General features: G+C 39.6%; 1 protein-coding gene across 1 annotated transcript; it reads right to left on the bottom strand.

Annotated features, from left to right (window-relative positions):
• Nucleotides 1-17,300: 17,300 nt before the first annotated feature.
• Nucleotides 17,301-24,897, bottom strand: CUNHXorf66 (chromosome unknown CXorf66 homolog). The gene is made up of 3 exons (XM_041637194.1): nt 24,795-24,897; nt 21,072-21,228; nt 17,301-18,249 (listed from the first exon to the last, which is right to left on the bottom strand). The coding sequence occupies exons 1-3, from the start codon at nt 24,895-24,897 to the stop codon at nt 17,301-17,303; spliced, it is 1,209 nt and encodes a 402-aa protein (XP_041493128.1).
• Nucleotides 24,898-25,202: the final 305 nt, after the last annotated feature.

Consider the following 25,202-nt stretch of genomic DNA (forward strand, 5'->3'; position numbering starts at 1 on the left):
GATAGTGTTTTCTATTTCCATCCATTTGTATGCAAAATTCAAGAAGTCCTTGTTTTTTACTGCTGAGTAATACTCTAATATGTATATATTCCATACTTTCTTCATCCATTCTTCCGTTGAAGGGCATCTAGGTTGTTTCCAGGTTCTGGCTATTACAAACAATGCTGCCATGAACATAGTTGAGCATATACTTTTGTTGTATGATAGGGCCTCTCTTGGGTATATTCCCAAGAGTGGTATTGCTGGATCCAGGGGTAGGTTGATCCCGAATTTCCTGAGAAACCGAAACACTGCTTTCCAGAGTGGTCGCACAAGTTTGCATTCCCACCAGCAATGGGTGAGTGTACCCCTTTCTCCACAACCTCTCCAGCAAAGGCTATCATTGGTGTTTTTTATTTTAGCCATTCTGACAGGTGTAAGGTGGTATCTTAAAGTTGTCTTGATTTGCATTTCCCTGATCGCTATGGAAGTTGAGCATGACCTTAAGTGTCTTTTGGCCATTTGAAGTTCTTCTGTTGAGAATTCTCTGTTCAGATCAGTGCCCCATTTTATAATTGGGTTGATTAGCCTTTTACGGTCTAGTTTCTTGAGTTCTTTATATATTTTGGAGATCAGACCTTTGTCAGTTGCAGGGTTGGTGAAGATCTTCTCCCAGTCAATGGGTTGTCTTTTTGTCTTAGTGACAGTGTCCTTTGCTTTACAGAAGCTTCTCAGCCTCAGGAAGTCCCATTTATTCAATGATGCCCTTAGTGTCTGTGCTGCTGGGGTTATACATAGGAAGTGGTCTCCTGTGCCCATGTGCTGTAGAGTACTTCCCACTTTCTCTTCTATCAGGTTCAGTGTGTTCAGACTGATATTGAGGTCTTTAATCCATTTGGATTTGAGTTTTGTGCATGGTGATAGATATGGATCAATTTTCATTCTTCTACAGATTGACATCCAGTTTTGCCAGCACCATTTGTTGAAGATGCTCTCTTTTTTCCATTGTATACTTTTAGCTCCTTTATCGAAGATCAGGTGTTCAGAGGTTTGTGGGTTAATGTCAGGGTCTTCTATTCGATTCCATTGGTCGACTTCTCTGTTTTTATGCCAATACCAAGCTGTTTTCAATACTGTAGCTCTGTAATAGAGTTTGAAGTCAGGGATGGTAATGCCTCCAGACAAACCTTTATTGTATAAGATTGTTTTGGCTATCCTGGGTTTTTTGTTTTTCCATATAAAGTTGATTATTGTCTTCTCCAGATCTGTGAAGAATTTTGATGGGATTTTGATGGGGATTGCATTGAATCTATAGATTGCTTTTGGTAGAATTGCCATTTTTACTATGTTGGTCCTCCCAATCCAAGAGCAAGGGAGGTCTTTCCATTTTCTGGTGTCTTCTTCAATTTCTTTCTTCAAAGACTTATAGTTCTTGTCAAGTAGATCTTTCACTTCCTTGGTCAGGGTTACCCCAAGGTATTTTATGCTATTTGTGGTTATCGTGAAAGGTGATGCTTCTCTGATTTCCCTCTCTGCTTCCTTATCCTTGGTGTATAGGAAGGCAACTGATTTTTTGGAGTTGATCTTGTATCCTGCCACGTTACTAAAGCTGTTTATCAGCTGTAGGAGTTCTTTGGTAGAATTTTTGGGGTCGCTTATGTACACTATCATATCATCTGCAAATAACGAAAGCTTAACTGCTTCCTTTCCAATACGAATCCCCTTGATCTCCTTATGTTGTCTTATTGCTATTGCTAGAATTTCAAGCACTATATTGAAGAGGTATGGCGAGAGTGGACATCCTTGTCGTGTTCCTGATTTTAGTGGGATGGCTTTGAGTTTTTCTCCGTTTAATTTAATGTTAGCTGTTGGCTTGCTGTAAATAGCTTTTATTATATTTAGGTAGGACCCTTGTATCCCTATTCTCTCCAAGACCTTTATCATAAAGGGGTGTTGAATTTTGTCGAATGCTTTTTCCGCATCTAGTGAAATGATCATATGGTTTTTTTCTTTCAGTTTATTTATATGGTGGATTACATTGATAGATTTGCGTATGTTGAACCAGCCCTGCATCTCTGGGATGAAGCCTACTTGATCATAATGGATAATTTTTCTTATGTGTTCTTGGATTCGGTTTGCCAGTATTTTATTGAAGATTTTTGCGTCGATGTTCATGAGTGAGATCGGTCTGTAATTCTCTTTCTTGGTTGGATCTTTTTGTGGTTTTGGTATCAGGGTAACTGTAGCTTCATAAAAGGAATTTGGCAATGACTCTTCTGATTCTATATTGTGAAATATCTTAAGGAGTATAGGTATTAATTCTTCTTGGAAGTTCTGGTAGAATTCTGCATTGAAACCATCTGGTCCTGGGCTTTTTTTCGAAGGGAGATTTTTGATAACCATTTCTAATTCTTCGCGAGAAACCGGTCTATTTAGATCATTCACCTGGTCTTGGTTTAGCTTTGGTATATGATACTTATTTAAAAAAATGTCCATTTCTTTTGTATTTTCCAGTTTTGTGGCATACAGGCTTTTGTAGTAAGATCCAATGATTCTCTGAATTTCCTCTGTGTCTGTGGTTATGTCTCCCTTTTCATTTCTGATCTTATTTATTTGCGTGTTCTCTCTCTGTCGTTTAATTAGTTTGGATAGGGGTTTGTCGATCTTGTTGATTTTCTCCAAGAACCAGCTTTTTGTTTCATTGATTCTTTGGACTGTTTTCTGTGTTTCTATTTTGTTGATTTCAGCCCTCAGTTTTATTATTTCCAGTCTTCTACTTCTCCTGGGCGAGTCTGCTTCTTTTTTTTCTAGAGCTTTCAGGTGTGTTTTTAAGTCCCCAATGTATGCATTCTCCGTTTTCTTTAAGTGGGCACTTAGTGCTATGAACTTTCCTCTTAGCACTGCTTTCATTGTGTCCCATAGGTTTGAGTATGTTGTCCCTTTATTTTCATTAAATTCAAGGAAGACTTTAATTTCTTTCTTGATTTCTTCCTTGACCCAGGTGTGGTTCAGTAGTTGACTGTTCAGTTTCCATGAGTTTGTCGGTTTTTTGGGGGCAGCGTGGTTGTTGCCTTCTAACTTTAATCCGTGATGATCTGATAAGACACAGGTGGACACTGATATTTTTTTGTATCTGTGGAGGTTTCCTTTGTTTCCGAGTATGTGGTCAATTTTTGAGAAGGTTCCATGAGCTGCAGAGAAGAAGGTATATTCTTTCCTATTTGGGTGGAATGTTCTATAGATGTCTGTTAAGTTCATTTGCTTCATTACCTCCAATAATTCTCTTAATTCTCTATTAGGTTTCTGTCTGATTGACCTGTCCCTTGGAGAGAGAGGTGTGTTGAAGTCTCCTACTACTAGTGTGTGTGGTTTGATGTCTGCCTTGAGTTCTAGTAATATTTCTTTTACATAAGTAGGTGCTTTTATATTGGGGGCGTATATATTCAGGATTGAGACGTCCTCCTGATGAATTGTTCCTGTTATGAGTATAAAGTGACCGTCTCGGTCTCTTCTGATTGATTTTAGTTTGAAGTCAGTTTTGTTAGAAATTAGTATGGCCACACCTGCTTTTTTCTTAGGACCATTTGCTTGAAACACCTTTTCCCAACCCTTTACTCTGAGTAGGTGCCTGTCTTTGTGGTTGAGATGTGTTTCTTGCAAACAGCAGAATGTTGGATCCTGTTTTCGTATCCAATCTTTTAGCCTGTGCCTTTTTATAGGTGAATTGAGCCCATTAATATTAAGTGATATTAATGACCAGTGGTTGTTTACTCCGGTTATTCTTATTGCTTTTGGTAGTAGAGATTGTGTGTCTCCTTTCTTTGAGATGTGCTCGTGAAGGGTCATTAGATGCCTGGGTTATTGTAGGCAGTGTTGGCAGTGTTGGATTCCTTGGGTTGCGATTTTCCTTCTATTAGTTTCTGTAGGGCTGGATTTGTGGCTACGTATTGTTTAAATTTGTTCTTATCCTGGAATGTCTTGTTTTCTCCGTTGATAGTGAACGATAGCTTGGCTGGGTATAGTAGTTTGGGTTTGCATCCATGGTCTCTTAGCTTCTGCAGAACCTCTATCCAGGACCTTCTGGCTTTCATAGTTTCCATCGAGAAGTCAGGTGTAAGTCTGATCGGTTTACCTTTATAAGTTACTTGCCCTTTTTCTTTTGCAGCTCTTAATATTCTTTCTTTAACCTGTATATTTTGTGTTTTGATTATTATATGGCGAGGAGATGTTTTTCTGTGATCCAGTCTGTTTGGTGTTCTGTATGCTTCTTGAATATTTAAATGAATATCTTTCTTTAAGTTGGGAAAGTTTTCTTCCATAATTTTGTTGAAAATATTTTCTGAGCCTTTGAGCTGTGACTCTTCTCCTTCTTCTATTCCTATTATTCTTAGGTTTGGTTTTTTTATTGTGTCCCATAGTTCCTGAATGTTTTGTGTTGAGAATTTGTTGGCTTTGCTGTTTTCTTTGATCTGTTCGTTTATTTTCTCTATGGTGTCCTCAGCATCTGAGAGTCTTTCTTCTAGCTCTTGTATTCTATTGATTATGCTTGTTTCTGTAGACTCTGCTCGTTGGCCTAGATTTTCCATATCCAGCTGGTCCTCAGTTTGTATTTTCTTCTTTGCCTTCATCTCAGTTTTCAATTCTTGAACTGTTTCCATTACCTGTTTGATGGTTTTTTCTTGGTTTCCCAGGGTATCATGTACGTATTTACTCATTTCTTCAAACTTTTTGTTATACTTCTCATCCATTTCTATAAGGGCATTTTTTACATGTTGTTTAAGGGACTCTATTATCTTCATAAAGTCGATTTTTTCCACTTCTTCTGTGTTAGGTTGTTCAAATACTTCTGTTGTAAGATCATTGGGTTCTGATGTTTTCATGTTGTTTTTCGGATTATTGGGTGAGTTCTTGCCTTGGCGCCTGCCCATCTCCTCCTATTGATCCTATCCAATGGATCCTTTAGAAACCGGATCAGGTTTCCCTGCTGGCCAAGGGCTCCGCTTACAAAATGCCCTCACTCTCTTTCGTGGTTCCTGCTGCAGGCCAAGAACCCTCTCACCCCTCCGAAGGATCTTCAGGACAGGACCAGGCTCCCCTTGTGCCAGTGACCTGGCCAACCAAAGGCCTACCTCTTTGATTCAATTGTAGTAGGGCGATCTGCTCTCCTTATTGCACGCCTGTCCCAGCCACTTGGGTCTGGCCACCGCTCCGCCGCGTCTGGCGCCGCTGCCGTGCTGCCGCCGCTGCGCCTCTGTGCGTCTGGCGCTGCTGCCGCTGCGCCTCTCTCTGTATGCTTCTTGAACCTTCATAGGTACATCTGTCTTCAGGTTGGGAAAGTTTTCTTCTATAATTTTATTAAGTATATTTTCTGGACCGTTGAGCTGCCCTTCTTCTCCTTCTTCTACTCCAATTATTCTTAGGTTTGGTCTTTTTATTATGTCCCGGATTTCCTGAATGTTTTGTGATGAGAATTTGTTGGTTTTGCTGTTTTCTTTGATCAGTGTGTTTATTTTCTCTATGGTATCTTCAGTGTCTGACAATCTTTCTTCTATCTCTTGTAATCTGTTGTTAGTACTTGTCTCTGTAGTTCCTGTTCGTTTACCCAGATTTTCCATCTCCATTCTTCCCTCGGTTTGTGCTTTCTTCATTGCTTTCATTTCATTCTTCAAGTCTTGAACCGCTTCCCTAACCTGTTTGATTGCTTATTCTTGTTTCTCTTGGTTTTCTTGCGTGTCTTTGAGCGATTTATTCATTTCCTCTACCTTTTTCTTTGTAATCTCTAATTGTTTATGGCAGTTTTTCACCTCCTGTTTAAGGTCCTCTATTATTTTCATATAGTCTACTTTTGAGTCGATTTCTTCTATTTCTTCTGGAGTAGGGTGTACAATTCTTCTTATTTCGGGATCCCTGGATTCTGGTGGTGTCGTGTTGCCTTTCAGGTTGTTGGAGGAATTCTTGCATTGGCGCCTTCCCATCTCTTCCTTCAAATGGAGCCAGGAGAGGCCTGGTGTCTTGGTCCAGTCCTTGCTGTGATTGACTCTCTGGGTATATCTCTTCAGTGTAGAAGCAGGAACCGTTCCCGTCCAGATGGGATTCCTCAGCAACTAAACAGGGCCGCCGGTAGCCCAAGGCTCCAGGGCCAAAAGGAGGAATGGAGCAAGGAGGGGGGCGGTATCCAGGAGCGCGCAGGAAGCCTGGCGCAGGAGCTGAAGGTGCCCAGGCTCCCTTACAGGGGACCCTGAGGCCTGCCCGGTAGGCAGGCACTCACTGCTCTGGGTGGATAGCCTTAGTGTAGGAGCTTAAAACTGTTCTTGAGCGCTGGTCCTAGCATACAGCAGGGCAGGGTTGGGGAGGCGTGCGGGGGGGGGGGGGTCGGTCGTGCTGGGGGGGGGTCGGTCATGCGAAAGAAAGACAGTCCTGCAGAAGGAGCTGGGGGAGGGGGATTTGTGCTCCAGAGGGCAACTCTTACAAATTCCTAAATTCTTCTTTTTTTCACAAAGAAGATAAAACTATAAAATGGAAAAAAGAAAGCATCTTCAACAAATGGTGCTGTCATAACTGGATGTCAACATGTAGAAGAATACAAATAGATCCTTATCTATACCCATGCACAAAACTCAAGTCCAAATGGGTTAAAGACCTCAATGTAAATCCGACCACACTGAACATGATAGAAGAGAAAGTGGGAAGAAGCTTTCAATGCATGAGCACAGGAGACCACTTCCTAAATATAACACCAGTAGTACAGACACTGAGAGCAACAAAAAATAAATTGGACCTCCTGAAACTGTAAAACTTCTGTATGGCAAGGGACATGGTCAATAAGACAAAACAGTTGCCTAAAGAATGGGAAAAGATCTTCACCAACCCCACATTGAACAGAGGGCTGATCACCAAATTATACAAAGAACTCAAGAAACTAGACATTAAAATTCCAAATAATCCAATTAAGAATCGGGTACATTTGAGATTCTCTCTACACAGAATCTCAAATGGCTGAAAGACACTTAAAGAAATTAAAGAAATGTTCAACATCCTTACTCATCAGAGAAATGCAAATCAAAATGACTCTGAGATACCATCTTACACCAGTCAGAAAACCTTATTTTTAAAAAAACCTTATTTTTTAAAAGATTATTTGTGTACACATATGTGTATCTCTCTCTCCATATTTCTCTCTTCATCTTTCTCTCCTCTCTCTCTCTCTCTCTCTCTCTCTCTCTCTCTCTCTCTCTCTCTCTCTCTCTCTCTCTCTCATTCTGTAGGCCAGAGGGTAACATATATGAGTCAGTTCTCTCTTTCCACTGTGATTTCCAGGGTTTGAACTCAGGTTATTAGGCTTGCATGGCAAGTTCTTTTGCCTGCTGGACCATCTCACCATCCTAGAAAGCTTTATATTTGACAATTCTACTTTATTATCTCTGCTCCTTCTATTAAACCAAATTTTATAAGAGACTTATTCACACAAAACCAATATATTCCTTTTTCAAACCAGTATCACTCTCAGAAGTTGATTATCTTTATTGTAATCATCTATAAGACATACCCTTGCTCTTGTAGCACTCAAGAATTTTCCTTCAGCAGCTTCATGTAGATGAACATTCAGAAGTAAAAGAACAAGAAGCTTAATGACAATTATTTTGTCCTACTACGTAACCACACAATTTGTCATTGAGTTTTTTCTTACTTTGAAAAATGCCAGAGAGGGCTGGACAGATGGCTCAGAGGTTAAGAGCACTGGCTGCTCTTCCAGAGGTCCTGAGTTCAATTCCCAGCAACCACATGGTGGCTCACAACCATCTATACTGAGATCTGGCACCCTCCTCTGGCGTGCGGGCATACATCGAGGCAGAATGTTGTATACATAATAAATAAATAAGTTTAAAAAAAAGAAAAGAAAAGAAAAATGCCAGAGATACTCTTAAATACAGCTTGCTCCAATACTGAAGGGAATTAAGAGGTGAGTGAACAGCCTCATGGTGGGATGCCCCACTCTCTATGACCTCCCCAGTGGGACAAAACCTCGGGCCCCTCCTCCAACTCCTTTGGCTTTTCTAGCCAGTCAGCAGGGAGTTTCCTGTGGCTAGGCTCCCCCCAAACCCAAATCCATCCAGCTGCCATCCATACTACTAGCCACATCCCCGCCCCCAAGCCCACCTATCCTCCTGCAACCTCGGTGGAACTCTGAAACACAGCTTGCTCCAATACTGAGGGGATTTAAGAAGGACCAAGAGCTTGTTACAAACGCTGAGGGGATTAAGAGAGAGCACCAAGAGAGCAAACCAGAAGAGAAGACCAAGAAAGCCTTGGAAGCTTTCTGAAACAGACATGGACAGTACAGAGCAGGCTAAGAAAAACTCCCAAAGACCCTGTCAGCCTAATTTGAAGGAAGAGATGGGTAGGCGCCAATGCAATAATTCCTTCAACAATCTAAAAAGCAACATTTTAACACCAGAACTCAGTGGTCACACAATAGGAAGACTTGATTATCCTAACCCAGAAGGAGGGAGTAGGAACATGGATTGGTACTTTTTTTTAAAAAAATCTAATAAAATTTTTAAAAAAGAGAAAAAAGAAAAATGCCAGGGAGAGCAAAGAAAGTCTACTGATGATAAATATGATCAGTTCTCAGGATTTCTAGACCTAAAATTTATATAATTACACATTATCATATAACCTCATGCATTCTTTATGTATTTCTCGTTATCGATTTTTGGTCATTTCAATGCAATTTTTCATGACAGGTTTCTCTGTGTACTCCTGACTGTCTTAGAACTCACTCTGTAAACCAGACTGGCCTCACACTCACTGAAATCTACCTGCCTCTGCCCACAAATTGCTGGGATTAAAGGCATGTGCCTCCACTGCCTGGCTTCAATGCAATATTTTAAAACTAGCCAACCCAAATGTACACCTTTGTAATCCTAGCATACAAGAAGCTGAGGCAGGATTATCAAAAGTTCGAGATCAGCTGGGGCTACATGGGAAGTCCCAGGTAGAGTGAGAATGTGTCTTAAAAAATAGCCCACTTTTGCCATGAAAAGATATGCATACGGGAAGTGATTAATGATTGTGTATTGTTGTAATAGGAACAGCGGGCTGTGTCCCTGGCACCCGGCCGCCCGCAAGGCTAGCTTTACCCGAAATAATTACACGGAAACTGTATTCTTTTAAATACTGCCTGGCCCATTAGTTTCAGTTTCTTATTAGCTAGCTCTTACATATTGACCTAACCCATTTCTAATAATCTGTGTAGCCCACGAGCTGGCTTACCAGGAATGATCTTAACCTGCGTCTGCCTGGAGTGGGAGAATCATGGTGACTCCTTGACTCAGCTTCTTTCTCCCAGCATTCTGTTCTGTTTTCTCCACCCACCTAAGGGTTGGCCTATCAAATGGGCCTAGGCAGTTTCTTTATTAATTAACCAATGAAAGCAACAGATTAGAAAGAAACCACTCCCACATCAGTGTATTTTTATTAAAGAAGTTTTAATGTCCGGGGAAAATGGCCATATTATTGTGTTGTATTTTAAAAGAAAATTATGTACAGCAGAATAATGACAGTTTACTTCCTCATCTTCAGGAGTCTTTTCAATATGTTTGGACTTCGATAAGTGGATAGTTCTATGCAAATAAAGCTCTGAAAGTTCTCAGGTATGTATGCAAAGCTAAGATTATTGTTTATTTCTTATTTGTTTGTTTGAGAAAAGATCTCACTGTATAGCTCTGGCTCGCATGTAACTTGCTATATAGACCAAACTGACCTGACGCTCACAAGGAAATGCTTGCTTCTTCTTCTCTAGTGCCGGGATTCGTGGCATGTGTCACATGCCTGGTGAAGAGGATATTATTTTAAATTCTTATTTCAAAAATCAAAACAGTACAAGAGTAATTGTGAATTGTACATAGATAACAATTAGGAAGGTATTTATTAGGAAGACTGATACTTTTATAGAGCTTGGTTTCTTTGGATTTTCTTTTCTTTCTTGTATCTTAATTCTTAGGGAGTACTCACATTGTGGGAGGGGCTATTGGACTGCAGGAACTGATAAAACTGAAGACTTTCGTGCTTCTATAAGCATAGCACACTTGCTGGTTCACTTCTTTGTGATCATTTGAAAATCTGCTACCAAGGGCTGGAGAGTACTTAAGAGAACTTGGTGCTCTTTCAGAGGACACTGGTTTGATGTCTAACACCTACATGGTGGTTCATAACCACCAGTAATTCCAGTTTCAAGGGATCTGATGCCATCTTCTGGCTTCCAAAGGTACCTACATGCATATGATACACATACACTGAAGACATACACATAAAGTTAAAATAAATAGATAAAGCTTTTTAAAAATTTTGTTGGGAAGTGTGAGCATCTGCGTGGTCGGCCAAACCAGATTGCAGGAGGAGAAGCATAGCAGCAGCGCAGCAGCCACAGCAGTAGGCTCCAAATATTATCTAACCACCAGAGCCTCACCCTAAGTCCCGTCAACACCAAGAAGAATGACCATCTGAACCTTGAACTTGTAGGCACCTGGAGGAATGATCACTGAAGTCTCTCCTCTGCCTACATCTGAAGGAGCGATCAATGAATCAGCCCCCAAGTACACCAATTGGAGGAAAGGAGATCTCCCAGAAACACAGGCTCCATCTGTTCCCATCGGAGGAAGAATTGGGTAGACAACAACATAAAGAGCAATACAGCACAACCAGAAGCTAGTAGTTATACAACAGCAAGACCTGAGCATCCCACTGCAGATGAGGCAGAAAAAAAATGACCTTAAAAATAACTTAATGAAGATGATTGAAGCCCTTAAAGAAGAAATGAAAAATTCCCTTAAAGAAATGAAGGAAAGGACAAACAAAAACTTGGAAGAAATCAACAAAGTCCTTAAAGAAATCCAAGGAAAAGCAATCAAACAGGAGAAAGAAATGGTTCAAGACTTGAAAACTGAAATAGAGGCTACAAAGAAAACAAACTGAGGGAACTCTGGAAATGGAAAATCTGGGTAAATGATCAGGAACTACAGATGCAAGCATAAACAACAGATACAAGAGATGGAAGAGAGAATCTCAGGCATTGAAGATATGATAGAAGAAATAGATTCATTGGTCAAAGAAAATATTAACTCCAACAAATTCTTAGCACAAAATATCAAGGAAGTATGGGACATCATGAAAAGACCAAACCTAAGAATAATAGGAAGGAGAAGAAGTTCAGCTTAAAGTCACAAAACCAAAAGCAAACTGAAAGAAAAAAACCACATGATCATCTCATTAGATGCTGAAAAAGCCTTTGACAAAATTCAATACCCCTTCATAATAAGGTCTTGGAGAGAGCAAAGATACAAGGAACATACCTAAACATAATAAAGGCAATATACAGCAAGCCAACAGCCAGATTCAAACTAAATGGAGAGAAACTCCCAGCAATCCCACTGAAATCAGGAACAATCAAGGTTGTCCACTATCTCCATATCTATCAATATAGTACTCAAAGTTCTAGCTATAGCAATAAGACAAAAAAAAAGGAGATCAAGGGGCTACAAATTGGAAAAGAAGAAGTCAAACTTTCACTATTTGCTGATGACATGATAATATACATATACATAAGTGACCCCAAAAATTCCACCTGTAAACTCTTACAACTAATAATCACCTTTAGTAGAATAGCAGGATATAAGATTAACTAAAAAAAATCAGTATCCCTCCTCTATATAAATGATAAACGGTCTGAAAAAGAAAACAGAGAAACCTCACCCTTTACAATAGCCACAAATAATATAAATTGAAGACATCAGAAAATGGAAAGATCTCCCATGCTCTTGGATAGGTAGGACCAACACAGCAAAATGGCAGTCTTGCTAAAAAAAGCTTTCTACAGATTCAATGCAATTTCCATCAAAATTCCAGAAAAATTCTGCACAGACCTTGAAAGAAAAATACTTAACTTCATATGGAAAAAGAAAAAACCCAGGATAGCCAAAACAATCCTGTACAATAAGGGAATCCTGGAGGCATCACTATCCCTGACTTCAAACTATACTGTAGAGCTGCAGTAATGAAAACAACTTGATATTGGCATAAAAACAAACAGGAGGACCAATGGAACTGAATCAAAGGCCCAGATATCAACCCGCATAGCCATGAATACTTGATTTTTGACAAAGAAGATAAAATTATAAAATGGAAAAAAGAAAGCATCTTCAGTAAATGGTGCTGGCATAGCAGGATATCAACATGTAGAAGAATGCAAATAAATCCATATCTATCCCCATGCACAAAATACAAATACAAATGAATCAAAGACCTCAACATAAAACCAACCACACTGAATTTCATAGAAGAGAAAGTGGGAAGTAGCCTTGAATTCATTGGCACAGGAGACAACTTCCAAAATATAACTCCAGAAGTACAGACACGGAAAGCAACAATTAATACAGTGAGAAGCTTCTGTAAGGCAAAGGATATGGTCAAGAAGACAAAATAGCAGCCTACCGAATGGAAAAAGATATTCTCCAAACCCACATCTGACAGAGGACTGATCTCCAATATACACGAAGAACTCAAGAAACTAGACATCAAAAGAACAAATAACCCAATAAAAATAGGGTACAGTCCTAAACAGAGAATTCTAAACAGAAGAATCTCAAATGGCCAAAAGACACTTAAGGAAGTGCTCAACATCCTTAGCCATCAGAGAAATGCAAATCAAAACAACTCTGAGATATCATCTCACACCTTTAAGAATAGCCAAGATCAAAAACACTGATGACAACGTATGCTGGAGAGGATATGGAGTAAGGAGAACACTCCCCTATTGCTGGTGGGAGTGCAAACTTGAACAGCTGCTTTGGAAATCAGTATGGCAATTTCTCAGAAAATTGAGAATCAACCTACCTCAGGACCCAGCAATAGCATATACCCAAAGGATGCTCAGTCGTACTACAAGGACTTCTGTTCATAGCAGCATTATTTTTAATGGCCAGAACCTGGAAACAGACTAGATGCCCCTCAACTGAAGAATGGATAAAGAAAATGTGGTACATTTATACAATGGAGTAAAAAAATGACATCTTGAAATTTGCGCAAATGGATGGAACTAGAAAAAACCATCCTGGGTGAGGTAACCCAGATCCGGAAAGACAAATTTGTACTCACTCATAAGTGTCTTCCCAGATCCAGAAAGACAAACATATATGTACTCACTCGTAAGTGGATTTTAGACATAAAGCAAAGAAAAACCTATAGTCCACAACCCCAGAGAAGCTAGACAACAAAGAAGACCCTAAGAGAGAAAGACATACACGGATGGATTCTTCTAGGAAGGAGAAAAAGACAAATCTCCCGAATAAATTGGGAGTGTGGGGGTCAGGGGAGGGTAGAAGGAGGGGGGAGTAAGGGGAGTGGGGAAAATGTAAAGTTCAATTAAAAGCAATAAATTAAATTTAAAAAAATGTTATTACCTGTACAATGCTACTGCAAGTTCACCTTTGGAAAAAAGTGATCTTGCTGCCTGAGCATACTTTTCACTCTACAGATGCCTTTCCCACAGAAGGGTGAATTTGAAGATCTCTAAGAATCCTTTAGATTCATGCTTTTGTATAAATAGAAGGTATATTAGAGAAACATTTTAAAACTTACCATTTATCACCTTTTTATACAAATATCACAATTTTAGCAAATGTTGTACATGTGCACTCTGTAAACCAAACTGGCCTCAAACTCACAATCTGTCTGCTTTATCATCTCAGTTCCTTCCATTAAACCAAATTGATCAAAAAGCAAAATATAATCCATTTCAGTCCTATAGCCATGAGGGGAGTATGAGTTTTATAGATGAATATGGAGAGGTAATTCAAAAGAAAGAGAATAGGGGTGGTCTGAAAGGGAAGAGGCATCCTTGAAATGGTTTTACAGTGTTCCTTGGCAGTATAAAATGTAAGGAAGTGATGGACCCAGGACCCCGATTCTCTCGGAACGTGCTTTATTTATTTATTTATTTATTTATTTATTTATTTATTTATTTTTTTACCCAAAAAACTGAACTTTATTTTAGTGCTGTCAGCATCATGATTTTATCTTAACCAGGTGGAGTCATTGCTGTGGGGCCACATCTTCCTGGAAACTTTAAAGATTATTGGAGGAAAGGGATCTGTAGAAAAATCTAATGTTTATTGTGGAAAACTAAACATCATTTATAAAGACATATATTCAATAAAAATACAATATAGACAAAATAGGCATGGAGAAAGAAAAATTTTCTATTTTGTAACCTAAGTAATTGACAGAATCTCCTCTTTGAATCTTTCTAGGAACAATTTGTAATCCCCATTTAGGCATTTTTTTTTTTTTTACTTTTTGAAACATTCTTTTTAAGGTATCTGCATTTGAATCAGATAACAAAATGTCATCCATGTAATGGTAAATTACAGTCTTATAAAATTGCTTACATATTATTTTCAATGCTCAACATATTAAAAATTCTACCAGTCCTTAAATTTTTCCTGTATTTGTTGTTAAAAAGAAATCTGAAAAATGAAAATGAACGTGCTTTAAACGGAAGAGTGGGAACAAAGGGAGTAAAGTAGCATAAAGTTAAGACAGAGAGGCAAGTTAGCCAGGAAGTAGTCATTTGAGACCATTTTTATTAGATCAGGACATTTCCAAGATGTTCAAAGCACTTGCAATGACAAGGTTTAATTTTTCAAAGTTATTGACGTGGACAAGGTTTTAGTAGTGCTCCCACCCCACCCTTTTCCCCGTTTCTCTTCCTCCTTCCTTCCCTTCCTTACTTCCATCCTTTTCTTGGCCCATTTGTACTTGACCTAGGAATTAAGGTGCCAGAAATTCAACAACCACCAAAAGTCCACCAGAAACAGTGGCTCATGAGTTGATTGTCTCATTACAGTGAATATTAAAGATACAAGAAATTTGTAGAAGTAGGTGAAGTAGCTGTCTGTTCGCCTGGTTCAAGCAGGGAGATGACCATGTTCTATTCGTATGCTGCCCACCCAGTTAAGGAGTAGTTAGAGCCCTCCTGTGTTCATCTCTGGTTCCTGCTTCATTGGCTGCCAGCCTTGTCTACTAGTCATTGGCCCACTACTCATCATTCGTGTAGGAATCTTGATACTACGCTATGCTTTTGTTGTTTTCACATTTTTGTGGCCAGCTTATCGCTTCAACATCAAAATAACCCTTATCATAGAAACCAAGTTGTAGCTGTGGCTGTTCTTGGTTATTTAGTATTTTATATCACAGAGCAATCTGAGAGTCTCTTTCCTGAAATACATGGACAATTTCCACTCATGATTTACTCTGTTATGAGTACCTGCATCAGGTTCAATAGTATATGAAAGGGGAATAGTGTCTAGCATGCATTCCTTCGGGACTAGGAATCAGGGGAACCAGCAGGCCACTAACACTGGTTCAGAAACCTCTTTCCTCCCATCAATTTTGTGTTCTCATACGCAGCTGTGAGACCTCTTGTCTTCTTCAGTCAGTGCTCCCAATTTTACTGTTCTTTTTTTTTTAAAAAAAGATGTATTTATATGTATGTGAATTATACGTATATGTGTTTGCCTGCATATATATGTATATATATGTATATATATGCATATATATATGTATATATATATCACATATGTGCAGAAGCCAATAAAGGCCAGAAGAGGGAGTTATATGCCCTGGAATTTGAGTTAAATGTCATGATTAGTATCCATGTGGGTGTTGGGAATTAAATCTAGGTCTTATGCTAAAGTAGTTTAAGTGTTTTTAACTGCTAAGCCCTTTCTCCAGTCCCCAACTTTACTGTTTTAGCTCCAGTCTTTCTTTGACCCCAACATTTAATTTCATTATATAATCAATGTGTATAAATTTCACCATGGGCCCCTTGCTATCTACAGTAAGTTAATTGCTGAGTCAATTACAACACTTAGTCTGATATCATAGAATTCCAGGAGTGTGTGCTATATAGGTTGGAGGCCTCCATTTAGGTGGTAATCTCTAGAGGAGGAGGTGTTCTTAGAACTGGTTGTTAGGAATTTTTCTAAATTATCCAGCAACAAACTGTATTGAGAATGTTATAGTCTGGAGTCCATAACAAAATACCATAAACGGAATGGCTTGTAAGCCTGAAAATTTCTTTCTCACAGTTCGGAAGTCTGGAAAGTTCAAACTTAAGGCATCAGCAGATGTCTAGGGAGGGCCAGCTCTAGAATTCATGTATGGAAATTTTTGCTGGGTCTCTCAGTGCAGATGCAAGCACTTTAGCCCCTTATAGAGGTACAAATCCTGTTCATGATGTGCTCTATTTTCATGACCCCACTACCACCTGAGGACTCCATACCCATCCTATATAGCATTAGGTTTCAACCATGTGAATTTGGGGCAAATACAAGCATTCATTCCATAGCACAGAGCTATAGAGCTATATTTCCAACAAGCACTATGTCCTATAGAAAAAGACACTGTCTTAAATCATGAGTTTTCCACATAAGTATTGACAGTAGAGCTGGGGATGTGCCTCAGTGGCAGAGAGCTTGTCTAACATGTATGTGGTTCTGGATTCCATAATCAGCACCACACATCCCACCCCCAACTAAAAGTTACTTCAGGGACTGGGAGTATAGTTCTGTGGTGAAACATTTGTCTAGTATTCACAGTCCTGGGCTTGATCCCAACTCTGAAAATAAAAATTTACAAATAATTTCCAGGGGCAGAAGAGATGACTCAGTGGATTAAGAGCTCTTCCAGGGTACCCAGTTAATATTCTCAACATCCACATGGCAGCTCCTGTCTGGAACTCCACTTCCAGGGAATCTCTCTTCTGGCCTCCTTGGGCACCAGGCTCACAAGTGGTGCACAGGAATATATGGAGGCAAAACACTCACACACATAAAATAATAATAAAAAAATTAATTTAAAAATAAAAAAAACATTTCCAAGTGGTCACAAAGCTCACTGGTACACTACTTGACTAGCAGAAATGATACTCTCAGTTTACTCCTCAGCGCTGAAAAAAACCTTTATAAATAATGTCAAATCGGGCCTTTCATTGAGCTCTATCTCAGGGGAAAGAGCAGTTAAGGTTATCCATCTTAAAATTTCTTTCTAGATTTGTATGTACATGTACATGTATGGTTCCCATTTAAGTGATCACATATAAAAAAATGCACCAAATGAATCTTGTGCCAATGAGATGCAGTGATAAATACAGCGACCAATAATTTGTTGTGCCATGCATTTAATTGCCTTCAGAACATATATGTCTATTATTGATAGTGATTACATGTTGGTATTCTGCATGTAGATTAAATTGTTTTAAGTCCTTAGTAAGTTGAGATGCTTTTAGCCATGTCATCATTTTCATGACTTCTGTCACAAATAATGACTACCTCTGTACCGCTGTCTTCACTCTCACAGGTTTTCATAGCCTCATTACTCTCATTATCTTTATAACATTTGTACTTGTACCCTCTTTCAATGTACTTATACTCTGCTTCATAAAAGGACTTGGGAAATGGCTTCACTGTCTTTGAAACATAAGGATTTCCAGCATGCTCCCTCTTTGGCCCCGCAAGATCTTTGAGAAAAAATTCAGGATTACAAGTAAGGCATTTTTCCTTATAATATTTGCAAAATGTGAATGATGAATGCTTTCCGCGTAACACAGCCTTTCCTGTACTCATTGACTTTTTTTGATCATGGCTTCTACGTGCCTGATTTGATCTCCTTCTAGGTGGTTTGGTGGACACAAGTTGATTATTGGAGACTGATTTGCAAGGCTGTGTGGCCAGAGCAACTGACATTTTCACAATAGTTAGCCAAGGTGGTGTGGCTTGCATCTCTGAACAGGATAATTTACGGGTATGGGCGAGCTTCTGCAATTTTTTAAGGCTGTGTTTCTCATAGTACTTATTCAGGCTAGATGACTCACGTAATCTTTGGGGATTTGACGACTTGGTTGACCTTTTTGTATTGAATTGTCTGTTTGATGTTTTTTCACTGCATTGCATGGACGACTTATCAGTATTTGTACATTTCATTGAATTTTGTGGGTTGGATGGTATGCATGGCTTTTCTAGACTTGAAGGCTCATCTGCTTTTATTGTATCGTTTGGCATAGATAGGTTTTCTTGACATGGGGGCTCAGCTTTTTGGTCTGAATTTAACAGCAGAGGTTGAGTTTCCAGAATGTCCTCAGTTATTATATCAGGTTGACAAGCTGATACCTTGGATACCCAGGATGATATAGCTTCCATATTTTCTTTGCTGAGCCTAAAACACAGAAAACTTTGGGTGTCATAATTTAAAACAAAAGTACTATTGCTATCATCAGGAAATAGAATGCTAGCTTAGGGTATGCATTTTTCCAGAGTAAAAGTTAAACTCAGTAACAATTAGAGTGTGCTGACAGCTGTAACATGTTATACATATGAATTCATAACTAATTCTTCTTACAGGAGATGAAGGTGTGGGATGGAGGAGCAGTAATTGGAATTCAAAGGCATTAGATAACTTTTAGTCTAAGTATGGGGGGACACAAAATTGTCAATAATAATAAAGATGTGGTACGTATGTATAGTAGACTATAACTTGGGTATAAAATTAAAATTTGCAGGGGAAACGAGTGGATTTGTACATGAGTAACCTAGGATAAAAAGAACAAATTTCACTAGTTCTCTTTCATCATACGAGGATCCTAGTTTTAGTACATTATATCTAGTGGAGTACCTGTGCGAACTAGGGAAAAAAAGTGTGTGTGTGTGTGTGTGTGTGTGTGTGTGTGTGTGTGTGTGTGTGTAGCATGTGTGTATACCTTGAGGGGGAGGATAGTAGAACATAGATAAAAGGAAGAGGGATTCTGAGAGGAAATGTTTAGACAGAGAGGGAGGCAGAGAGAGAGGGAATTGGGGAGATGATGGTGTGGGATGGAGGAGGATTAATTGGAATAGAAGGAGTATAAAAAAACCATTTGGAAAGCTAGATATACCCACCTATGCAATAACAGCTTGACTGTTTTAGTAGTGGTGCTAACTAACTGCTCTCTGAATGGATTCTAGAGTCTCAGTCTGGGTGATGGAAAGGGGACCAGTAAGCTTGACTAACAACTCAAGTATAGGAGGGGGTATGCCCACAGGAGGAATGGACTTCTGATGGTTAACTAAACTGATATAGCAGCAAACTGCTTTTTAAACACCTATGTGTATGCCCACAGGCAAAAGCAGCTTCAGCCTTAATCAAGGAAGCCTCTCCTTACAACAAACAGTGGAGAATTTAGAAAATGTGTCACCAATGTGGATTTAGCCCCAGGCAAGTCACGTATACCACCACTTCTTAGAATCAGGGAATACTGTGGAAGAGGTGGCCAGAAGTCTTTAAGAGCTGGATGCTAAGGTGAAAGACTAAGGTGAAAGGCCATTCCCTCCACTTGATGATGCAGCTACTGTAATCATTAACTCACATCAACTGTTGTTACCTGCACTAAGACCACACCAAACATCATAGTCTCCTTGTCCATTCACACTCAGGTATCAATCCTGCAACAATCTGTCTCCATCTACCTGGGTCCCCTTGATTGATCTCCAATACATTAAAGTCAGTAAGAGTGGGGACCCTCAACCCTTATACACCCTTGATTTCATCCATAAATGCAGAGAGTAACTTGATGTTCATCTTGTAAATGAGTTTAGGGCTCAACTCTTAACGACACAATGTTAGGTAAGTAAACAGATAATAGTTTTGAAGGCTATTGAAAAGGGACTCCTCCCTTCTATCATCTTCCTCTTCTAAAGTTTACTATACTGAAGACTTCTCCATGCCCTCTCTGAGGAGGATACATACCCTGTCAAGCGAGAGATACAAAAAGAAAAACTGTTCTGTTTTTCACTGGTATAACTGAAACAAAAGTCAGGAAATGTTATTCATAGTCATGACATTTTGTAAAACTCCTACATTTTGATTAAACAGTGACAATTTTGGAAGCTAACGTTGCCAAATTTCTAGAATAAAAGCAACTTGCTTTGTTAGATTCCTGCCTTCCTTTTTCTATCAATCTCCAGTAAGGGACTAGCCATGAAAGATGTTTATTAACCACCTAACATCCTTTGGCTGGCCTGGAACTTACTATGTAGATCAGGCTGGCCTCAAACTTATAGATCTCCACCTACCTCTGACTCCCAAGTGGTGGGATAAAACATGTGTGCCACCATACCTGGCTAAAGGAAAAATTTCAATCATCCTTTTCCCAATTTTCTGTCCCGTGGCTACCCCAGATTGTAATCAGATAGTGAGCTCTTACTCTTTTAATTAAAAAACAGTAATTTAATTTTATGTATATGGGTATGTTGCTTGCATGTATGTATTTACATCATGTTTGTGCTTGATGCCTGTAGGGGCTAGATGATGACAATGATCCTCTAAACCTGGAGTTACAGATGGTTTTGAGCTGCTGGGTAGGTGCTGAGAATCAAAGCCATGACTTCTCATAGAATAGCCAGTGCTCTTAACTGCTGAGCTATCTCTCTTTACAACAGAGATTTCTTCTGAAGAACTTCCTTTCCCCCCAAATAAAAGCCTGTATTATTGGTCTGGAGACATGGCTTAGTGGTTAAGAGTACTTGCCGTTCTTGCATAGAAACTGGGTTTAGTTAACAGGACCCACTGTGGCCTCCAAGCAACTTTAACTCCATTTCCAAGAGATTTGATGCCCTCTTTTGGCTGCTATGGGTACTGCATGCACATTTGTATATGCAGACTAATACTCATACATATAGAAGTAAATACCTGTCTTTCTTTCTCATAGATATTTCACTTAAAACTCAAGTAAAAAGTTGTGTATGGTAGCATATGTTTGTACTCCACATGTAAGGGAGAGGTTGCTGGGGAAGATTGCTGGGGCTTCCTGCCTGTAAGCCAACATTTAGGTTTAGTGACACACACTGTATCAGTACAATAAGGCATAAAACGATAGAGCAGGGCATATCTGACATCATCTTCTGATTTCTGCATGTGTACACACACCTGTGCACAAATACTTCACCCACCCACATACCACACAACATACACACACTTTTCATTCTTAAATGTGTAAAACTTACCCTCTTGGTGGTTTGACCTCCTCAATCATGCAGTTATAATACAGTAAACAAAAGCAGGTAAAGGTAAAGGTTATGATCATTATTCCAATTATGAAGCCCAGCAAGCGTTTCCTAAAATCGTCCATCTTTGCTCCTGTAGAGACCGTAGTTTTTACAACTGCAAATAGATTGTATCATCAGCAAATGTGCTAGGTAACCCAGTCCCCCCCCCCCCACTTTGAGAGTGGTTTGCCACTGTACATGGAAGTCAAATCTCTTTCTCATTGATTTCTTGAAAAATATGTTTAAGTCTATGAGTGTTTGCCTATGTGTTGGAGTGTTTGCTTGGATGTATTTATGTATACGATATGCATGTATGCCTGGAATCTGGCAGAGGTTAGAAGAGAGTGTCAGATATTCTGAAACTGTTGTTGCAAATGCTTATGAACTACCATATGAGTGTACCAGGAACTGAACTCAGCCCTCTGTAAGAGAAACAAGTACTCTTAACTACTGAGCTATCTCTCCAGTCCTTCAGTGATTCCTTTTTAAGTTTAAGAAACTTTCCTTAATAATTTGCGTGTGTGTGTGTGTGTGTGTGTGTGTGTGTGTGTGTGTGCATACATGTGGGCATGTAAGTATGCAAATGTGATTTCCCCATGCATGTGCACGTGAATGTCAGAAGAGGACTTTAGGTATTTTCCTCAATCACTATCTCATTTTTTGAAATATCTATCTATCTATCTATCTATCTATCTATCTATCTATCTATCTATCTATCTATCTATCTATCATCTATCTATCTATCTATCTATCTATCTATCTATCTATCTATCTATCTATTTGTGTGCATATGGATTTGTCTGTGTGTGGACAAGTGCATGTTTCAATGTACATGTGGAGGTCAGAGGACACCTTGGGTGTCATTCCCTGTCTTCTACTTTGTTTGAGACAGGGTCTCTGTAGCATGAATTCTAATTGGTCTTAATAATAAAAACTCAGGACTCAGCTCTCAGGGGGTGAAAGCTGAAAGATCAGAGAAGTGGAGTAGCCAGCCACTAGAGTTCTTACCTCTACCAATGCTAAGACCAAAAGGTCTTCAGACTGCATCCTCAGACTGACTGCTGCTCAGACTTCTACCTCCGACTGCTCCTCAGACTGCACTGACCTCCTGTCTCTTTCCTTTTATATTCCTCTCTCTGCCCATTCATATCACTCCTGTCTCCACCTCTCTAGTTCTGGGATTAAAGGTATGGGATCCCAAGTGCTAGGATCACCTTTATGTGAGCTCTGTTTCTCTTTTAGACTGGCTCAATTTTGTGTCACCCAGGGTGGCCTTGAACTAACAGAGATCCAGAGTTCTGAGATTAAAGGTGTGTCCCACCACTGTCTGGCCTCTTGTGGCTTAGCACTAAATTCCGATCTTCAGGCAAGATTTAGTTGTTAGATTACAAACAAAATATCACTACAGACAAAATGAGTGATATGGCTGGGTGTAGAAAGGAATATAAGGCAGAAGGATATAGGAGCTCAGTGCAGTCTGAGGAGCAGTCCGAAGCAATCAGTCTGAGGAACAGTGTGAGGCAGCAGCCTGAACCAGCAGTCTGAGGTTGCAGTCTAAGGATGCAATCTGAGGAGACAGTCTGTGGACAGGATTGCCCTTTTGGTCTGAGCATTGGTAGAGGTAAGAACTCTCTAGTTGCCGGCTTCCCTGCTTCTCTGATCCTTCATGGTTCACCCCCCCTCCATTACGAGGAAATAGTCTTATCTGGCAGTTTCAACAATATCACCTCTCATACGTCCTGCAACAGAAAAAGTTAACCTTGACAAAAGTGTCAGACAAAGGCCTGTGTTTGGGGACTCCAACCCCTCAATATCAACACCTGTGTAACCTAACTCTCCCTAGTCCCAGGATGACAGGAAACTGGTACCCAGTACCCTCTAAATCTCAGGATTGAGATTTTCGGCCAAATAAGAGGAGGAAATGTAAAATTTTATGACAACTCTGAGGCCTCTCAGCCTTAGTGCTTTCCCCCTCCCCTGTGAACTAGAAATCTAACAATTACCTACACATGTACTGAAATGTTGGAAACTTTCCGTCTCCCTGAGTCTTTGTGAATGTTCTCCAGATAAAACTCAGTTGTTAAAATTGGGGCAAGATAACCCTTAAGATGTTGACTCAGTTCCTGATGTTTTGACTCAGTCCCTGGGAAGGGGCCAAAGTAACCCTCAAATGTTTCCTCTTACCTCACTTGATCTGGTAACCGCCCTCCAGTCCTGGCTCAGACCAATCTTTGCTAATAGCCCTTTGAATAAGCCAGTCCCAATAGTTGAAGAACAATCCCCTAGACTTCCCCCTTGTTTCTGTGGCTTTTTGCTTGAAAAGCAGCCTGTATCTGCTATTCGGGGTCTTTCTGGCTTCTTGAATGCTGATAAACCCTGTTGCGACAGAATTAATTAAAATACACATGCTTTTGCATCAACTGAGGTGTGAGAGTGTTTTCTTGGGGCAACTCTTCCTCGGTAATTGGACTCCAGGGTCCAACAATAGCTGATTCCAAGTTTTATTATTAATATTGATTAGAATTCGTGTTACTGGTCTCTTTGGTTGTGTATTGCTGCACTGAAAACCAGGTTAGCTGATTTGTGAGATCCCACTGTAGGAACACTGGGATTATAGATAACTTGTCATTGTGCTCAGTTTTATGTGTGTTCTGGGGCTCTGAATTTGTCATCACACTTGTGCAGCAATTGCCTTATACACTTAACCTTCCAGTGTAATTTTCTTTCCTTGAGCACATCCTGGCTTTGTAGTCAGAGATTGCTTTTTCATTTCCTGACTGCTCAGACCCAAATAATCACACAGAAACTATACTATTTGGTCAATAGCTTAGTCGTATTCCTTGCTTAGCTCTATCATCTTGAATTAACCCATTTTTCTTTATCTATGTATTGGCACAAGGCTGTGGTTTACTGGTAAGGATCAGCGTCTGTCTCCTTCAGCAGCTACATGGTGACTCCCTGACTCCGCCTACTCTCTCTGTCTCTGTTCTGATGTCCCACCTGGCTTTACTCTGCTAAGCATTGGCCCAAACAGCTTTATTCATTATCCAATAAAAGCAACACATATACAGGGCAGCCCACATCATGGCTATAAATGTCAAATGTGAGTAGTATCTGTGGCTAATTTATATCATTATCTGCATTACCTCTGAATCATGGGTGGTTATTGCAGTAACTAAGCATATTGAGCATATGCTGTGCATAGGTGAGAACAGTTGAGTGTTACTATGTATGTGGCAGGAAATAGGACAAGATAACAGCAGACCATGCTCAAAGTCAATAGTATATTAGTAACTGCTACTTCAGAGGCAAAGAATGAAGGGTCATTCAGCTCAGGTACTTGAAAAGAGTCTGAACAACACAGAAAGAACCTAACTCCAGCAACTAAACCCAAATCAAAACAAACCCCTGCTTCTTAAGTCCTTGGTAGATTTATTCCCATAAGGCTGTCTAGTTTGGTTGGCAGAGAGGGTGTTAAAGGAAAGTCAGAGGGGACTGTAACTCTATATTCTTTAGATTTTGAATTTCCACATAGAACTTAAAATACCAACTATTGTACTGCAAATTCTTAAAGCCCTCCTAACAGCAACACCATTATAAGAGCATATTTCTTAATCCAGCATTCTTAATAACATAATACATTAATAATATGATAATACATTTTGAACATTAAGCTTAGGCACGTACCTGTGGTTCTGGCAGTAGATGATTCATGGATGTGGTTTATATTTAAGCAACTGATTGTCCAAATGAATAAGAATAAGAAGCAAATATGAACCTTCATGGCCAGAGTTTGGCCAAATGCTTCTTTGGCTGAGGTTACCCCTGTATCTCCTCAGACTGGTCTTGGGGTTTGTGACATCACTGTCAGTTTTGCATCAGACACTGACAGCATAATCTTGCTGTGGAAAAGCAGAAAAAAGGACTAAAGAGTCAGGCTTAGTGGTACATTACTATAATCACAGCATTTGGAAGGCAAGGCAGGAAGCTCATACATTTGAGGCCAAACTAAACTACACAGTAAGGCCCTATCACAAACAACTCCTAACATTCTCCAACAACAACAACACATCCATTTCAGTCTGGGGG

The sequence above is a fragment of the Microtus oregoni genome, unplaced genomic scaffold, assembly GCF_018167655.1.
Source record: "Microtus oregoni isolate MIOR12 unplaced genomic scaffold, Mior012 000052F_000, whole genome shotgun sequence".
In the NCBI taxonomy this organism is placed as follows: domain Eukaryota; kingdom Metazoa; phylum Chordata; class Mammalia; order Rodentia; family Cricetidae; genus Microtus; species Microtus oregoni.